The following is a 19612-nucleotide window of genomic DNA, read 5'->3' as shown; positions in this document are numbered from 1 at the left end:
TCTTGCCTTCACTCCTTAAATAGTTCAGTGTGATGGCCCTGTACACAGCACTGACATCACAGCAGGTGTATTAGTTATCTAAATGTGACCTGAACTACACAGTTCATAGGCTAGGCATGAATGTCTACTACACTATTTTGTATAACACACGGGAACATTGGTGAATAGTGGAGGGCTTGTAATCGGTCCAAAACATGTACCAGTGGCTGAGTGTGTATTAGGCAGAGGCGGGACGTGGAATTAGGAAGAACACGTCCAAAAAGCAAAAAACAAGAGGAAGGTCCCTGGTGGCACAGGATATGAGCAGCACAGAGAGGCCCCTCCTGCTTGGACACTGGAGGGAAGGGGTACAGATAAGTAGATTATGGATTAGAAGTTGGTGTAACCTGGAGAGTGAGGGGGTTCACACCTGATTGTTCCCATCTCCAGAGCAGAGCAAAGTACAAAGTCTCTGCTTTCTCCCTGAGGGCTCAGCAAGAGTTTTGGGTAGGATAGCAAATGGGAGGGGGGCTGACCAGCAGCTTGGCGGTGACTTATCTATGAGCATGGAGAACCCGAATGCTGCCCTACCCTCTCTACTGACAGGCACAGGACACTTGGCAGCAGATAAAGGGGTCTGTCTGTATGTGCACTGCACATCTAATAGTTAGCTTCGCCATGAGCCTGTGCTGCTGTTACTCCTGCTAGCTGAATCAGACACTGGAGCAAAGCGAAGATGATTGATTGTAAGCCAAATGCTGCACTCAGTTAGCACAAAAATCTCCCCCATGTTCACCTAGGGCATCTCCCCGATGCTAAACAAACCTTAAGCACCTCTGACCTCAACCTGAAAAGCTGCTGTGCACGGGATGTAGGGATAAGAGGAAAGAGATTTGGGTCATTTGAAGGGCAGAGGCTCATTGGCCTGGACAACAGTGGACGGGGCACAAAGATTAGGGAAAAAAAATCACAGCAGAGTTTTGTGTCAGTGCAACTGAATAGCCTTTGCTTAGCAACTGTCAGTCTGTTAAAGAACAGGAGAGCCTCTGAGGCAGAACAAAGGGTCTCCAAAGGCTGCCGGGGGCTTTAAGGGAAGGAACCCCAGGGTCCTGCTTCCTCCAGTCTCCTTAGGAAGGAAGCAAGTGCTTCAGGGCATAAGTCTGATTCTGAGATGGGGAATGAATTACATTCCGTCTAGAAACCATTTTCAAGTCACTGGTCACAGCATGACGTTGCCACTTCACCAGGGGTATCCCTGGGGCTGGCCAGTTGCTGGTGACGCTGCTGTCCAAACGGGAAGCACCGCTCTCTGCTGATGGTAGTCATTCTGCTCGCTTGTGTGAAGGGTCATTAGTCCTGTAATCACGGTTGTGCATCCTCCGTAAAGGAAAGGCCAATGGTGGAGGGCTCAGGCTCAGACCCCTGGTGCAGAGCCACTGTTCTGAGTCCTGGCTTTTGCAGCTCAGCAATGTGATGCCCTTTCATGTTCTGACGCTCTTTTCATTGCTGATAATTAATCCCAAGAATATTATCTGATGTCTGCACAAACACCCAGTTGGCCTTTATTTTTATTTTTGGCCAACCTATTTATAGAAGCTGACAATGAAGCAATTTACATATCTACACTTAGAGGAAAGCCTGGGCCCTGTCACAGAATACTATGCTGCCATGGTAGACTGTTCACATAAAGGACTGTCACAAGTCTCTGCAGTAAAAATGGGCGTTTCCTTTAGTTCTACCCAACAGTTCACTGAAGCTCTAGTATCAGAAAGAAGTCTAGTAACATGGGACCATGCCCCTGCCCTGCTGTGATTTTTATTTTTTGATGGGAATAGAAAACAATAGGTAATTGCACTAAAAACAGTGACAATTACATCTGCATAGAAAAGAAAATGAAAATACATATATATCACAAAATTGTTGATCAAAACATTTACACATGAATATATTAATGAAAACATATATATGTATATACTACACACACACACACACACACACACACACATAGACATTAGTGCTCTTTGACCATGAGTTCTAGATTCTCCCTCCTGCTTTTCTGTGATATCAGAGTTCTTGCTGACTCTGTGTTACATGAGATCAGGGGGATGTCTCCTTAAGGTCTACTTTAACCTGATCATAAAAGAGAACATTCTAGATAGTCACTGCTCTGGGAGCCAGAGTAGCCAAGGTGAAGACCCTCTGAATCTGTGGCCGGTTTGCAATGTACATGTAGCATAAGAGTAATTGTAAGTGGGAAATGAACTTGCTATTTTTGATCAGTTGGATCTGAGAGTGCTTGTCACTGGGACTAAACTGGAATTTTTCTGAGTCATACACAACAGAGACAGTAAAATGCTTTAGAATATGACGTGATCAGACATTTGTGAGTGTTGGAAGCACAGCTCAGCGCTAGACTCCATAGCCACTGTCTGAGAAAAAGCACCTAGCAAAGCCCCACCCAAACCACACAACAACAACAACAACAAAACATACTCGAGGTCAGGAAAGGAGATTAAGAGGGTTATGGTAACGCAAATGTGAAGCCAGCTATGAGCAATCTGTTGGGGCAACTTGAAGAACAAGGCATGTCAGCTGATGGGCTTAATGGGTCATAGCCCTAATTCTGCAATAAATATAGATGAGTCCACACTGAGATAAGTAAAAGATCAAATGGATGGCCATCCTGCTCCTGTAGGAGGCTCGGCTCACTCACCCCTGCATCCTACAAGTGGGGTGGACTTAGTGGGCTGAATCCCAGGGAGCCAGGAAAGAAAGAAAGAAGCGAATGGTAGTAGAGAAGGCTGGCAGATACCATCTCACAGCGAGATGAAGGTTGATACACTGTGGTGATGTCATGTGACTATCACATTGTCATTAATGTGATCTTTCCACACCTCTGTCTTCCCCCTTCCAAAGTGCCCTGACATGAGAACAGAAAGCAAATAAAATTTGGCAGATGCTCTACAAAGTAGCTGGCTCATACTCCTCAAACTGGCAAAAGGACAAAGACTGTTGACTGTCTCTGGGCAAAGGAGGCTAAGGGGGCACCGGTGACAAGTCCATGCAGTGTGGCTCCTTGGTGACCCTGGATAAGTTGTAAAATGGAGAAGACAAAGTGAAGCCCGGAGTTGAGTCAATAGCCTTGTCTCAGAGTCAGACCCTTGGCCTTGACAGAGGCTACAGATAAACGTTCCTTCCTCACCAGCTCATAGGTAGAATGTGTGTTGTGATCATAGGTCTCGGCAGCTTGGCCTCTCTTTCTCTCTGTCTCTCTTTTCTTGTAGACAACTTTAACTTTCTCTGCCTCTCTGGCCATGTGAGTTAGCAGCCCTATTGTCTGGTGCCGAGGGGCTATTCACAGGCAAAATACAAGTTATTTGAACACAAACACTGTGTGCCTCAGTGGTCTGTGTAATCAATCACTGATTGCCGGAGACTGCTGAGTTTAATAAAGAAATCACACAAGCAAGATGGCTACCCAGTAACTGATGAAGAGTAGGTGTGTAAGGCATGGGGTCTTCAGATTAAGTGCAGACTTACAGTGGACATGACAGAGTAGGGTCTGAAGGGCTTCATCACACATACACCATGGACCGTAGCAATCTGGAACTTCAAACTTAAAAACTAACTCTAGGATTTTCCACCCAATGTTTTCAGACCCCTGGAAATTGAGACCACACAAAGGGGAAACCGTGGACGAAGGGGATGACTGTACCTCAACAGTTCCTATATTTTGCATCTTGCAAATAACGCTGTCGTAGATAACTTGGACTTTGCATTCTTACAAAAAATCTGGATGAGGTTAAATGATAGAAACAATAAGAAAGAAAACATTAACATAACCCTTTCTCTGTCTGCTGACAAATCCCATGTCATGTCTACTCTAAGATCCCAGAAGCCCACTGTGAAGAACACAGAATGGGAGAACAGCCTGGGATCTGTGTCAGCCTGGGCTTTGCATCAGCTAGGGTCTGGAAGTCCTAGGCCAGGAGATTTTTCTTACACTGAGTGCCCAGATAATTGCACTTTTCTCTGCTGTGGAGGCTCAGCCCCTGGATCCTTAATAAATGTCAAGCAATACCGAAGTAATAATCATATTTCCAGCAATAATGACAAACAACTGGGGCCCAGAGTGGGTGAAGAGGGACCTGCTCACCACAGTGCAATTCATCTCTTGTTAAACTCACTCACATATTAATTTCTAAGATGAACAGTGGGTTCTAATTTGTCTTTTTTTGAACTGTGATGTTTTTATTAAATTCAATCGTCATGAGTACATGGAGAATGACTACTTGGAAAAAAAAAAGCACTCTAGTGTAGCCAGGAATAAAGATTTAAAATTGCCAGAAGCAAGGTATCTTGAGGAAGCAAGCCAAACGTCTCTTTCTCAGGCTGTCGGGGCTTCTGTGTGGCTCAAGACAGCTGGAAAATGTCACTAGGCTGGCCTTTCCCTAACAGCATATTCTTGAGTTCTATCCAGGAGTTTACAACTCAAGGAAACATGTCCTGAGGCTTAAGATATTGTAAGGGGCTGGACTGTGTCCTAATCCCTGGTTCCTCAAAGTACCACATGGGAGGATGAGCCACCAAGTAGAGAGAGGAGAAAGCTCCCATGGATAGCAGACTAGCCTTCTGCTAGAGCTTCCAGATCAGTGACAGAAGATGTATTTATAGTTGATGTTGCTCCGTACACAGCACAGTGTTATGACGGCCTGAGCGGTGTCAACATCATTCATGCAAATGCCCAAAGTGATATGGTTTGGCAGATTCTGGAGGATTTGCAGATCCATGAAGAGATGTGGTAGATAACTCATGCATATAAATCACAAACCAATTTATGCTGCGTATGAGCCATATAGCCTCATGGGCAAGTAGATGTATTTTCATGTTTGGGCTACAGTTTATCGAAGGGGGTCAGGTGTAGGGTTGGAGACTTTAGATGCTTTCATTGTGGAGGCTCAGTCTATAGCAGGTGCTTTCACTCCAGGAAACATCTGACACGGAAGCACCTGCACAACACTGCTGATATGTCGTGGACAGAGAGAAAAAAACAGGATCTAGAACTCATGCAGACAATGCCTTTGTTAGGTTTACTAAGAGCTCTTAGCCACGCCTGCTTGTTGCTTCCATCCTCAGAGTAGGCCTTTGCTCTGCATTCTTAGAATAGCACTAGCTGCCACCAAGGGCCCCAGATGGAGCTTTCTGAGAGACACCCATAGACACACACACACACACACACACACACACACACACACATATATATATGTGTGTGCATGCATGCACATATATATGCGTGCACGAATGTGTGCATGCATGCACAAGCACAAACACACACACACACACACACACACACACACATACACACACATACACATACACACACATACACATACACAAAAGGGGTCAGGGGATTGAGCTTCCCATAGAGCACTCACCAAAAATGATACTCTGGCACTCTTGAGACTCACACCAGGGCTTGACAGTAGGTGCTCTTTTTTTGATCCATACTAGATGTCCAGATTATCTGGTCAGCGACCAGTTTCCTTCTCTCTTTGTCTGGATGCTCAGAGATAGCCGTTGTAAGGGAAAGAATATATAAACAAAAGCCACCCCTTATCTGGGCTTTGTGCTGACTCCAGAGCCTTAGAGATGAGCAGGGCATAATGTTTTCCCAATATGGACTTGAGGCTCTTCTGAGAAGAGTAAATAAGACTAATGAAACAGACCAGGGTTGTGGCCAGTCTAGACACGGTTTGGTGGGCTGTAAGAAGTAGCAGTGTTCTTTAAACATAGAAAAGGAGATTGGCCAATGGAAAGAGGAAACTCCAAGTAGAGAGGACCACAAATGCCCAAGGGAAGAAAGTAAATTCTTGCAACCAGGGGAGGGTCTAACAGGAGCAAAACATGAGAGACTAAATATGAACTTGGAAATAGTATAGATGTGATAAAAGACCAGCTGCACAGGAGGTGTCGCACAAAGGTTCTGAATCAGGTCTATTTTAGACATCACGGGACCTGATGATGGTTTTTAGTAAGTGACAGGTCAACCAATGGGTATCATCTTTAAAAAGTCACAGTAGGGGAGTGAAGGCAAACTGAGGCAGAGCTAAGCTGTAGGCAGGGACCATTGCTGTGTTCTTTCTGTTCCCCTTGTCTCAAGTGTAGGTCCTGTGTCTGGGTAGCAGCAGTTACTAGATGAAATGTTAGTATGTGAACTTTCTAACCTCCCATCACACGTTGGTTCCCAGGAAGCTGGGCTTAGACTGAAGCTTTGACTTACATCTTTATAGACCTTGTATTTATGGTCCTAACTCCTCAGAAACCACTTGCCTTTATTATGTTTTCTAATCTCATTTCTTTATTGAATGCGTCTTCATCTAAATGTATCATAAATAATTTAAAGAGTGAGTCGAAATATAAATAAATACATAAAACTAGATGTGGTACTTAAGTCATTCCAAGCTGGCAACTGGCCCATAGGCAGATGGCCACCGTCATAACTGATTGTCGCTTTGCATCAGAAGGGGCCACTTTCTTTCCTCCAATCTGCCTTTACACCCTCTTCCTCCTTCGAGGCTCAAGCTGAGTTCTTTCCAACATTGCTTACGCTCTGGTTTTCTTACAGAACCCACAAGTATTTTACCTACCTAAAAGGGGGCGGTGTTACAGTCAGGGGTGATGTTCTTTGCTTTTAACATTCCAACATGCAACCCCCCCACCCCAGCCTTAACCAGGAGTCTGTGCATGAAATGCTGGAGGGGAGACTAATGGAGAAGAACAATGACAGCCAGAGATGGGTGGAGATAGAGACACAGAAGTGGAAGGACTCACTAGAATTGTCCCTGGAGAACTAGGGGTGATGTTTAGAAACTGGCTCCTCTCCCCTTCCTTCTGGTCCACACCTCCATCTGATGTCTTCATTCAGCCAGAAAAGGCCTATAGCCTCGAGATCATTCTTACCCTAAGACCTGGCCACTGGCTCTTTTCCTTCTCTCCATTGTCACTTTCCTGAGAAATCTTCTAGAACTCTGACAGAACAGGCATTTCTCTGGTTGTTTGATTTTACCCATGGCTTCTTAATCATTCATTCCTTTGGCTTTCTATCTGGCTCTCCTCGGAGAGAAGGTGCCTTTCTGTTTTTCTCCACTGTCACCAGTCTGTAGACTGGGTCTCTGATGCTAAAGTCTATGAATCCAAGTGGTCCAATCCAAGCTTCTTCATGTGCACCGTTCCTTTGACTCAAAGCTCCCAGCTGCTGCCTCAATTCTCTCTGCTAGGGTAGGAATAGCTGGTAAACTAGTAGCCAAGGAGCCCTGGGTCTCGTGCTCAGTCCATTCAAGGTGAGACAGACTCAAAGGCTTTCTCATACTCCCCTCATACTGTCTTCTATCTTCAACTTCTCCTCTCTTCTTTGTCAGGCCAACGAGCCAAGTTTTCACCAACCCCCATCAACAACGACAAAGAGAAGAAATTTTCTCAACTTCCCGTTCTGAGACTTTGAAAGACTTTTTTAATTAACCAAAATGGTTTCTCATAATAGATGGGTCCCAGGACGAGAACGCGGCTGCAACTCACGCGACAGGCGCCCCAGCGGCCGGGCTGCTAGCGGGGCGCCTAGCGGGTTGTGAATGGCAGCAACGCCTCAGGAGGGCCCCAGCCTGATTCTCCACTTCACGACCATCTGCCGTTCTATCATTTATATAGTTGGGGACACTTCTGTCTTTGGGAACAATAAAGCTTTTTTTTCCCCCTTTGATGAATACATTTAAGTCTTTAAAAATTTGAATTTAAAGAAATCAACAGAAGTGTATGTCAGCTCATCCCAAAATTCATAATGCCTAATTGAAAGCATTTCCTGTGATGGGGTCACTTAGTCCAGAACATTTGTCTAGTTTTTAGGTTATAAGGTTATAAGAAAGTTCATGTGCAGACATTGGAACCTCAGAACAATCCCTGAGGATGCCTCTCCTTTCGAGGCCCACATTCAGTTCTCAAAAAGATTTAAGTCATGCTTCCTTTAAATTGTAAGACTAAATGCTGACAATTTGCGATTTAATTTACAAAAATCTTAATACAAGGATGATTTAGGAATGATACATCCTCCAATATGCAGTGCGACCCCAGGTAGAAAAGGAGCCGCTGACTCATGGGACCTGCATGTCCTCTGTGCCTGCTCTCTTGAATGCCTTTGCACTCCTGCCGGACCACCCCAAACTAGCTATTTGTGAAAGGCTGAATGATCAAAAGGACAGAGGTAACTGCCTGCAGAGTTCATGGAGTACTGTGGCAATTATCTGTCCACCTATGTAAAGGACTGCCGGCAACCACACATAGGCAAGCTACATTAATACTATTTAGTGAATTTTGCAACCTCAAGTTGTGAGTGAGACAGGGTACGCTAAGAGAAGTTTTCAGAATAAATCAAGAGGAAAATCATGCTGTAGAAAATCATATGGGTGGGTCAGGTAGATGCTTGCTGCACATTAGATTGGCATTATCTTACTGGCTCATCAATCAAAGGAATGAGCTAAGGGGAGTCCTCTTTGAATTGGTATATGAGAGTAAGCCCCTCTCCATTAAGTGGATGGTAAACACAGCATAACTCACAGCTTCCTGCAGAGCTCAGAGTGAAGTCTGGAAATGTATGAGAGATAGGCTGCCATGTCATCTCTGTGAGCCTTTAATCTGGATGCAGGTCAGAATTCTGGATAGTGATGCTTCACTTATTCTGGCCAGCCACCTCGGGACCACTGTCATTCAACATGCATTAATGACAGCACTAGAAAACGAGCCACTCTGTTTCAAACATCAGGTATCTGTCTATACCTACAGAAATGGCCAGTCAGTGGCTCAGTGGTTTCTGTTCACAGGTAAGTCATGAACTTGAACTTTTTCCGGGGAACAAGAAAGTCTCAGATGCCTGTGTTCTCTGCATTCATCTGAAAACTATTTAAAACTGAAAGGCCTGAATCCAGCATATCCATCTCTAAAATCATCATCATCCAAGAAGAGGTTGAAGTAGTTTGATATCTGAATGAAAGACTTTACACCAAAGAGTCATATGGCTTCAACTGAATCCTCAAATGACACAGAAATTCATGTACAAAGATGACAGAGAGAATGTGGAACCTAAACCTTCTGCTATATTAGGAGACAGATATTCAGGATCTAGTCTTGATCATCCAAATAGTGAACGCTTTGGAGTTTTGGATAACAAAGAGGCTTCTTTGTTGGAGAGCTTCTGTCCAGCAGTTTTCTGGGGGACACCATAATGGTTCAGAAGAATCTTAATCCAAGGAGGTTCTCAATTTTGTTTGTCCTACCATGGGCTCTTTACTAGAAACCACAGGCTACACAAAAAAGCAGAATGGAACCATGGAACCGAGAGTCACTGAACCACATGTTTGATGGGTGCAGTCTCTCTTTTCTGAGTAGGTAGACAAGTAGATCTAATCTGTTTTCCTTAAAACACTAGTCAAATCTCCAAACACAGCTGATAGAAAGGGTACATAAACACATATTTTAAAAATATAAAAGTTGGCTCAAACATTAAGACTGTTTGCTGCTTGCACTAAGACCTAGCTGTGGGTCCAGCACACAATGGTCAGCTAAGCTGTAACTACAGTTTCCAGACATCTGACACCTTCTTCTGGTTTCCATGGTGTCCTGCACATTTATGTTGTACTTACCTACACACATAAAATAAATGAATCTTTAAAAATGCATGCTAGCTGTAAAATGTCTTTTAAAATCAAGCCTGGTTAGAGAATTTAAAATAAGAATGATGGATATTTTTCAAAAGAAAAATCAGTTGTAATATTTTTTTAACACAAAGAACACATCCATAAGTAAATACTTTAAATAAAGTAACCAAACAAGACAAAAAGAAAAAAAAAGCCACAACACACAGCAACAAATCTCTCCACTCATAGCCGAGTGTCCTGGTGTTCAGTTCTTGCTGTAATTCAAATGCAGAACAGTTCAATGGCAACCTTAATGCTCACTGCTAATAGCAAAATGTTTTGTTTTTTTTTTTTTATTGAAGAAAAAGAAGAAAAAAAAAACCGATGTTGCTCTAAGCAGTTTTGAAATGAATATCTGATTCAAAACTTCCCCTGTGCATATAATTGCATGCTAATTTACATTTTAATTACTTCCTAAGAAATCAAAAGCATTTGTTGACAGTGGAACATAATGTCAACTTCACGGTGCACTGTTGGTGGATGCTTAATGAACTTAATTAGATAATTAGTGATGTTAATTATCCTTCTATTATGAAGATAAAGACGCCTCACAAATGGTGTACTCAGAGAAGAAACATCATTAAAGGTATCAGTGTTTGCTTTTGTTCATTTTGTTTTTCACATTCTTGTAACTGACTCATGATAAACGGTGACAAATAAAATTTGCTTAAAACGGGGTGGGGCGGGGAGTGGAGGGGAGGGAAGTCACTGCCTTCCTTCAGCCTGTTGTTGATCGGCCCCAGGATTCTGGGTACCGACACCATAGCACCATAGCGGGGCTGCTACTTTTGCTGACAAATGTCTGCTGCGATAAACTACAGTTCCACATGCTTAACTTTCGAGTATGACATTGGCCTGTAAAACTGCAATGGAAGAGCAAATCCCCATTGCCTAGTAGCACCATAGTCATCCTAATGTCATAGCACCACAGCTTGTGCACATTGGTGGCACTGCTGGGTGAACAGACCTGAGCTGGCAGGCTTTAAAAGCACAGCACCCGCACATGCCTATCCCTTGATAAGGGCCACTCACAACTGCATAACTAGCTCTGGTTCTAAAGCGCTATGCTTTTAGGAGCTAGCATGCACTCAATCTCCTTGGGGGGGGGGGGGAGGAAATGGCCTGTAAACAGTGTGCTGGGCTGCACCAGACACAGCCTGCAGCACACTGTGCATCTCAGGAATGAGCTTCGTCTGTTAGCCACTGGATCCGGGTTGAACTACTTCACCCTTGTTCTTTCTCAACTCAGACACCTCAGTATTATCACAATGTCCAGACCAGGACATTTGTGAATATGACTACATTGTTAGCAGGTAGAACTCAGGGACTCACCAGTTCCTATAGTCCCCAACACAAGCACTGGAAACTTTGTGGTCCTGTGATGTTTTATAAACCATACAACCAAGGTGTCTATGTAAGGCAGTCACAGTACTAACAGGTGGGACTACAAATTCCAAAATTAAGGCACTGCACAGAAGCCAGAAGCCTATAATCCCTAAGGTCAGCGTGCTATATTTACATGTGCACATGCTCACACACACACACACACACACACACACACACACACACACACACCAACAAAAACCACAAAACCTTTGAAACTGTGCCTGAATATTGATCACTGAGTAATTATCAAATTTTAGTCTCACCCTCAAATTAATAAAAGCCTTCCATTTCTTTGTTCAAGAGAGCAGCCTGGCCACCTCTGGCCATTTCTAGGTCCCTTTGGTTCAAACCCCCATAAATCAAACGCCCTTGTGTTGGTCATAAGATGAACTGTCTCATATGTACTGTCTCCATGCCAGAAGGTCCTGCCATCTGCTATCAGAGGGAATCCTTGACCGCTTTACCCACCACAATTAAGAAAACCAAGATCAAATTTTCCAGGACTCACTAATGGTGCTTACGCCACTAAAATTTCCAAACACCATGTTTTCAAACATTTCTTTGTGGAGGGTTTTGTTCCTTAATAGATAGGCCTACTTAATTGCTTGCTCCCATTAATTCCCCCCCCCCAGATGCCAAGTTTTCCAGTAACTCCCAGGAAGTCTGTATGTTCAGGTTTTCAGCAGAACCCCGTGCATCCCCTGTCTGTGGATACAGTGTGAATTTCTTCTCTTCTTCATGCAACTGAGAACACGTTAACAAGACCAGCCATATCCTTAGACCTTCTACGCCTCCATTTTAGAAGTCCCTATACATTTTAATTTTCTCTTAACTCTAGCCAATATGCTTTTAAAACATCTTTTAAAGTCATGTTCGTGTAGAAGTCCTTTCTTGCCCACAAATACTACACTGTATTTGCTATATCTTTATGTAGTAATATTCACTGTGACAACCCTGTGGGCTTCAAATGCTCTAATTTTTTCATTAAGCTCTTCAACATCTGAGTCCAGCTCTTGAGGACAGAGCATCTGAGAGCTCAGACTTCTTTTGGTAATTGCCTTTTTCTTTCTCAGCTCTTGCACCCTTCTGTGATCACTCCCCTCCATTTTTGTCTCAAAGCCCACTCTAGCTATTTTTGAAAAATCTAGTCTAACCCTTGGCCTCTCATGATCAGAAGTTTTATATCCTAGAAAGTTAAGGCCTGTGGCTTCCCATGAGTACACTCACTTAGAACTAAGAAGGGGCAAAGGCACTAAACTAAAAGGTGGACTGCAATTGTCCTCCAGGCCCAGCCTCTCATCACGAAGTCAGAAGCAAAGACATGACAGCAAGGCACCCACAAGCCAGTCCCTCACAGTTCTAGTGTTCTATATACTTGCTCTCCCTTCCACAATTACATCTTAGCTTTATGACTTCTTTAAGGAGAATAAGAATACAAGTATACACAGACATTTAAAGATGTAGGTGAAGGCTGGGTGGCAGGGAAGAGAAAAAAGGGCAGAGGAGGAAATCTTTGGAGAAATGGATTGATACCAAAGACTCATTACTACTGCTGTCTTTGCTTCTGTGTACATTTAAAAAATTTTTTATGAAGAGGTGAGAAGTTAAATGTTTAGAGTAGATGGTTACAAGTGTCATGTCTTCACCAAGAACATTAGCAAGAGTGTCCCTCAACAGAGCTGCTACTGATTTGCTGGTATGGGCCTTGGCCATGGGTAAGGCTGCTCCACAGGAGGCTGTGTCTATGGTATGTTTTCCGGGATGGAGCTGATAGGAGATGGGCTCTGAGTGGCAGATTATCCAGGGTCCCCAAGTGTGCACACTGAAGGTGCTTACAGGGATGCCGATACAATTGGCATATGTGGTCAAGGTCAATCTTTAAAGAACTCTAGAAGATTTGAAACAAAAATCAAATGCACTTCTGGTTTGAGCAAATCCCACAAAAGCTTATCCTTGGTATTTTATCAACCCCAGTGACAAAGTTGTTCAGCTCTTCTGTCCCTCTACAAGTCCATTTCAGCATTCTGCTATGCTATGGAAAACAGCAAGTAAAAGGAGGAGCTCATCGGGAATGTGGTAGACACAGGCTTAGCACTGTGTGCCCTTCTCCTACAAATGGTCTCAGGCTTTGATGGGAGATCAGTACAGGGTCTCGCTCCTCAGATGGGGCTGGTGGGTGCTTACACAGGAAGCTGTGCACAGGTGGACAGAACATGGGTGGTTTTCCACAGACAAGTGGGGAGAAGCCCAGCTCATACTCTATACAATAAGACAAGGATTAGTGGATGTATGCGTTCAGATGACCTCCCACCTCTTTAAGGACCTCCATGCCCTCTGACTCACACCTTCCTTATTGTCAACAGATTCTCTCTCTACACTGCTCTCTCTCCTTCCACATCCCAGGCCATCTCTCTTCTCAGTCATTTCCTCTGGCCTTGGCAGGCTCCTGTCTTCATCCATCCCAGCCTTGGGTAGCAGAATTCTCCTGTGTTCTTTGATGTTAGATAGTCCTACCATTGTAGGGTTAGGATTAGGATGCTGTATCCTTCTCCACTTAAATGATGGAACACCCCTTGAACACCCTTTCACCTCAGGACCATCACCACATACCCCCATTCAGCTTCACACTTTATACATCCAACATGCCATTTGCTACGTATTTGGCACTGGTCCCTGCCTTTCCTTTGTCAGCACCTTTGGGCCTTTCCTGCCTGGTATTTCTTCCCTAAACTGCCCTCCAAGCCTCTCCCTTTCTTGCCTCTAACCTAAAGTCATCTCCCTTGCTCTGCTCCCTCCCCAGTGCCTCCCAGTGTTCAGGCCTCTCTTCTGCTTGCCAACGCTTTTCTTTGCATGTGTGTCAGTAGGTAGCAATGTGCTTTGCATTCTGGAATAACTTTAGGTGTGTAGACAAACTGAGGGGACAATACAGAGCATTTCTGTCTACCTGACCCTCACCTTATTTCCCATGGCATCTATAAACACTATATGTTGTGACTCTGTTTCTGCTCAAATAGGGTGGCATTTGATTACTGCTGTGGTTTGAATAAGAATTGTTCCTCGTAGGCTCCTTGTGCCAAGCATTTGATCATCAACCAGTGGCAGTGACGTTATTTTAGGTAGTTCTAGAAACATTAGGAGGTGAGGCCTATCTGAACAGCTCTTCCCTACTGCACATTCTTGTCTACCACGGTGTTCTGTCTCTGCACACAAATCAATGTGGCTGAAACCTCGGAAACCACCAACCAAAACAAATTGTTTTTATACCAGGTGGAAAGGCAGCTTCCCAGCTTGTTCTGAAACAAGAACAACTGAAATTGAGTGGGCAGAAAAGTAAGGTCCTACTAAGGAGAAAACTGGATGGCCAGACTATCACCCACGATTCTCCAAGCAGAGAGTTGTTAAATGGCTTCCAGAATACTAGGAGCTAGCTTTTGGAGGTCTAAGGAGAGGTCAAGTCCCCAGCCTCTCTCAGACTCTCAAGGCCTTCACCATGTCAGAGACGACATCACAGTTTGATCCCAGAAGGGACTGCGATGGGGCTGGGGGTTGGGGAAAACAGGGAAAGAAGTCACATCTATCAAACTAAGTGACGTCTATGAAATTGACTCAAAGCTCAGCTTCCATGTCAGGATGAGTCCATACTCTCCTGAAGAGGAAGAGAGGTTCAAGCAATGATGAATCCTACCTCATATGCCTCGCTCCCAGGAACAATTTATCAGTGCTACTGAGCTGTCAGCGTTGACATGATAAGGAATAACACCGGATGAATAATGCTTCCTTCAATACCAACTCCTTTAATTACAAGCCTCTTCTTTCCAGAAGAGAGACAGAAGATGCGAAAACACCAATTTCATGCACTCGTGCCTGAATAATGTCTCCATGCTGCTTTTTCCAGATGGCGACCTCCTCACTGGAGGGACTAATGATGTGGGCATATTTAGGGAAAAACCAATAACGGAGTCTTTAACCTTCAACAACAAAAAGCGTGTTATACAAAATGTTCCTTGGGATACATTAGAAAATATCAATTACATTGCTCACTGAGGTGTAATCAGCTGTAATAATCAAAATTAATTTTTAAAAATAATTAAACAGACCCCAGGGCAAATGGTTGATGCTCTTATCTTATGACATCACAGTGTACACATGTACCTGAGAACCGTGCCTTCTGGTAACGACAAAGGCAGCTCATGGAGAAGAATGATGGATGTGGGGTCTGAGGGCTGCTGAGTCTCAATGCGGTGTGAAACGGGGAGCCCTCTGTTCCCTCCTTCCAGAACCTTCTATGCCCATTCCTTAGTATCCTTGTCTATGGCCAGTTCTGGGCCCATTCCAACAGGGTGACCCGTGTAGGGAAGCCTAGCCAATTTTAAAATTTGGAACACGTTCTCCTTGTTTCAAAATAAAAATAAATAAATAAATGTAGGTGTTTCTTCTCTTGGTACTGAAGAGTAACCCAGATCCAATTCCAGTTGAAGCCAGCTTTAGACCTGACTTTTCTTTACATAGCCCCAGCTGGATAGTCACACACACATCCTCAGACACCCAGAGACTGTGGAACGTGACTACAAGTAGCAGACAGCAGAAAGGAGACACCACGACTGGGCTTTGAGTTCCCTGAGACATCTCCCAGGTCAAGGGTTCTAGGCTCACCTCTGCTCTGCACTCAGGGTCCTTTGCCTGCCGCCCTGGAATCAGTCTCATGGCTGAGGATAGGCTCCCACTCCAGGAAGTTGTTTTGCTGTGGTGTGTGACACTTGAGCGACTGGCCAGTGACTTCTTCTCAGATGCTGTGGGAGGAAATCAGAGTTGAAGCTGAAAGAGCACACACACCAGTTCCACAGCTGGCTTGGCTGGAAGAGGGCCCTCTAGGGCCCTGATGGTGCAGCCCTTCTACCAAAGAGAAGCAGCATAAACTGCAGACCCACAATCCCATCTTCAATGTTCCTTCCACAAAGTAATGTATATGGCCTGTGGGGCCCCTAGATGTGGTCCAAACCCCTGGCTCTATGGCTTGTTGGTGTCTATTGAGACATGAGAACATATGATGGTGTCCCAGAGATACTAAATCTCGGTGTTCTCATAGGATGGAATGGAGATGAAAGAATTCAGACTCACTGGGTGTCATGGGACTGGGCTAAATATTGTGCTTAAAGGAGCTGGAACATTTAAAATATTCAGTACCCGACTACTAGGCAAAGAACTCTTCAGAGTCAGTCTTAGCTTTGCATACCTTTACATCTACATATGTGTCTTGTTTTATTGTACTTCTCTCTGGCACACATTCTGACACTGTGGCTCCAAAGTACATGTACCCCTGTGGCTACAGCTTGAGTGTGCTCCCTCCAAAATCCATGTAGTAATATCCCCCACTGTGATGCTAGGGAGTGGCAAAGTCATGAGGCTTCGTCCTCATAAATGGATTGTACATGGGCTGAGGGACACAGGCTTGGGCTCTCTCTGCACCTCCATTCTTTTTATTAGGGAAAGACACAGATCCAAGCACACCTTAGAGGATCTTACAACAAGGTCTGATTTGGAAGTGGACTGATACCAGACTAGACAACCAATCTCATATACCCAGATCTTGGACTTCTTAGCTTTTAGAACTCTTAAGAAATTGAATTTCTATTATTCATTAACTATCCAACTTATGCTTGTAACTTAAGCATCAGGAACAAATTAAGATAGATATATGCACACATATCTTCCAGTACAATTTGGAAAGACAGATAAGGGCTCTGGATGTCTAGACACTAAGCCGACAGACATACATACACCTACCTCTTGAGGTGCTATAAATTTTCGTGCTGTTTAAAGACTTTAGAAAGCTTATGAATTTTGAACTTCAAAGCCTCATCACCAAGCAAAATTAAAATCTCACCACTAAATTTGATAATTACAAAGGCAGGATGTTTGTGTTTTTATGCTAATATTTTAAGGGTAGTCATTCACTTCATGAAGTGAGAGAACATAGCCTGACTGCTTGTATGGCTTGGAGCCAAGTTTCAAAACGTATCATGGTCACTGGGGTCAGACCTAGTGTTCCTTAACCAGAACCCTGGACAAGTGGCCAGAACCCTGAACAGGTGGCCAGTCCCTCTAAGGGATATTGCAGGCTGTCTGCTTGGTTGGTACTTCCAGCTTTCCTTTCAGGTAAATATAGCATTAACTCTTTGTGAGGACAGATAAGAAATGTTTCAGTGATGTAAACGACACCTGCCAAATGTATAAAACAGAAAAGATCCTGGTTTGGGGTAGAATCCTGGGTAGAAAAGTCTCTGGACTTGAGTGAAATCTTGGACCATAATGACTTTATAGGGCCTAGCAGTTTTTGCTCCTTGTCTTGAGGGGACAGAGACCTAAATAATTCTGCCAGGCTCTGAGCATTGTCTCCTCCCAGAGTGGGGTGACCTCTTCAATCTTCACTTCACTTTCCCCAGCCTTCACGGAGAGATCGATCTTGAAGGCATCCTCCAGGGTCTGTCGCCTCTGTGCCACCAGCTGCTGCCAGAGTGCCCGCACGGACTTCTGGATGCTGTGTTGGACTAAGAAAGAGAGTACACAGCACAGTGAGGGTGGCTGCCCCCAAACAGATCCAAGAGGGCCACAAGACAGAATAGCACTTCTTGATGTCTTGATGTCCACCTCAGCTTTGCAAGCTCTCCCCAGAAGTCAGTATGTAGAGTCAAAGCTACCAACACCCCTGTGAGTTGACTTTTCTTTCTTCCCATGTCTAACTACCCTTTACTAAGTCCTGTCTGCATCTTATAACAAATAAGATCAAGGGATAAAGGAGTCTTACTCCAATCCCCAATTCTGTCTGATATCAAGGGACATGACTCCTCAGTAGCTGTGATGATTTGAATATGTTTGGCCCATGAGAATTGCTATTATTAGGATGTGTAGCCTTGTTGGAGGAAGTGCGTTATTGTGGGTGTGGGCTTTGAGGTCCTATGCTCAAGTTCCACCCAGTATGAAGAGAGCCCCATCCCTAGCTACCTGCAAAGGAGAATGTCCTGCTGCTGCCTTGGGATCAAGATGTAGAACTCTCAGCTCCTCCTCCAGCACTATGTATGTCTGTCTGCATGCTGCCATGCTTCCTGCTACAATAATAATGGACTAAACTTATGAAACTATAAGCTCGCTCAAGTAAATGTCTTTATAGGAATGGTTGGTGGAGGTGTTTCCTCACAGCAATGGAAACCCAAACTAAGACAATAGTTAAAGGGCTACTTTCTAACAAACCTTCTTATACAGGTTGGTCTCTGTGGAGAATGGAGCCCAGACGCAAGGGTGTGTCCAGGTTACCACTTTGTTTTCCTAACACTGGATCTGCTTCTCAGACTCTGCCCTTTCTCGGTGACCTGGGTTATCTGAAACCTCCATACCTTTATCACTCTCTGCCTTACTCTGGCTGAAACTGAAGCTGCAGCTTTCTGGCTTAGCCAGGCTGATTGAGCAGTAAGTCCCTGGGATCCTCCTGTGTCCATGTCCCTCCCCAGTGCTGGGATTACAGGTGTTTGCCACCATGGTCTGCTTTTTACATGAGCAGTGGAGATCAGAACTTGTATCTTTGTGCTTACTCGGTAAGCATTTTGCTGACTGAGCTACTCCCTAGGCCTGGGGTCTGTCTTGCTAATCCCACCTCTACTGAATCCCAGAGTGTAGCCCTGCATACCTTAACTGACACTGCGTCAGTACCAAATTTAAAGCCAGAGCTTCTGAAACCAGAAAGGCTCTGGGACTCTCTCTGACCATAGCCCAGAAGTGTTCATCCTGATGGCTTGTGTTACAAGGGGACACAAGGTGAGTGGTACAGACTTCAAATCCAGCAACAGAGGCTTGGGCCTTCCCAATCAAGACAGAGTGGATGCAGGTCTGAAACACATGGATGAGTGTGTGCATGCTTTGGTGATTGAGTGTGTGTGTGTGTGTGTGTGTGTGTGTGTGTGTGTGTGTGTGTGTGTTAAACTGACAATTGTGGGGAACAAATCTGAGAAGTACTGAGGTACTGGTTTGAACTGGCATGCCAGTTGCAACTGAAGAGTGAGGAGCCAAGGGACTGAAGTAAGATAAGTTTCTGAGCCTTTATACCCATCCCTCTTCCTGACCTCCTATACCTTCATCCTCCCGTCCGTCTCTCCATCCTCTCTCCCATGCCTTCATCCTCCGTTCATGCATTGATCCTCTCATCCAGCCCTTGTCATTCTGTCTGGAGCCTGCACTGCACCTGCCACTGCCCACCCGACCCCCACACAGGACATCCAGCAGAACGTACCATCGCCCAGACTTGGGAGGCCCTCCTCCTTCTTATCTTTCACTTCTTCATTTGGAGACAGGAAGACTTGGTGATACGGAGTAATTCTGGGCTTGGGCTCCAATCCAAATCCTTCAGGATAACTAGTAAACAAGAAAAAAATATCACAGTAAACTTAGGTTTCCTCAGAACCATAACTTGGTTCTTTTTGTAAGAGGCCACACCTAAAACTCAGTATATATCA

General features: G+C 44.4%; 1 protein-coding gene across 1 annotated transcript in view; it reads right to left on the bottom strand.

Moving 5' to 3' along the window:
- The window catches only part of WDFY4 (WDFY family member 4), a gene marked incomplete at its 5' end in the record, with an annotated part of 200092 nt that overhangs the window by 89552 nt on the left and 90928 nt on the right, over nucleotides 1–19612 (bottom strand). The window contains 3 exons of the mRNA XM_080926733.1: nucleotides 15762–15898; nucleotides 17471–17656; nucleotides 19390–19511. Coding sequence (XP_080782859.1) covers nucleotides 15762–15898; nucleotides 17471–17656; nucleotides 19390–19511 — 445 coding nt within the window. The remainder of the gene's footprint in view (nucleotides 1–15761; nucleotides 15899–17470; nucleotides 17657–19389; nucleotides 19512–19612) is intronic.

The sequence above is a fragment of the Micromys minutus genome (genome assembly GCF_963924665.1).
Source record: "Micromys minutus genome assembly, chromosome: 12".
NCBI classification, from domain to species: domain Eukaryota; kingdom Metazoa; phylum Chordata; class Mammalia; order Rodentia; family Muridae; genus Micromys; species Micromys minutus.
Note: the sequence above shows the minus strand (reverse complement) of the source record. Positions and strands in the feature narration are given on the sequence as shown.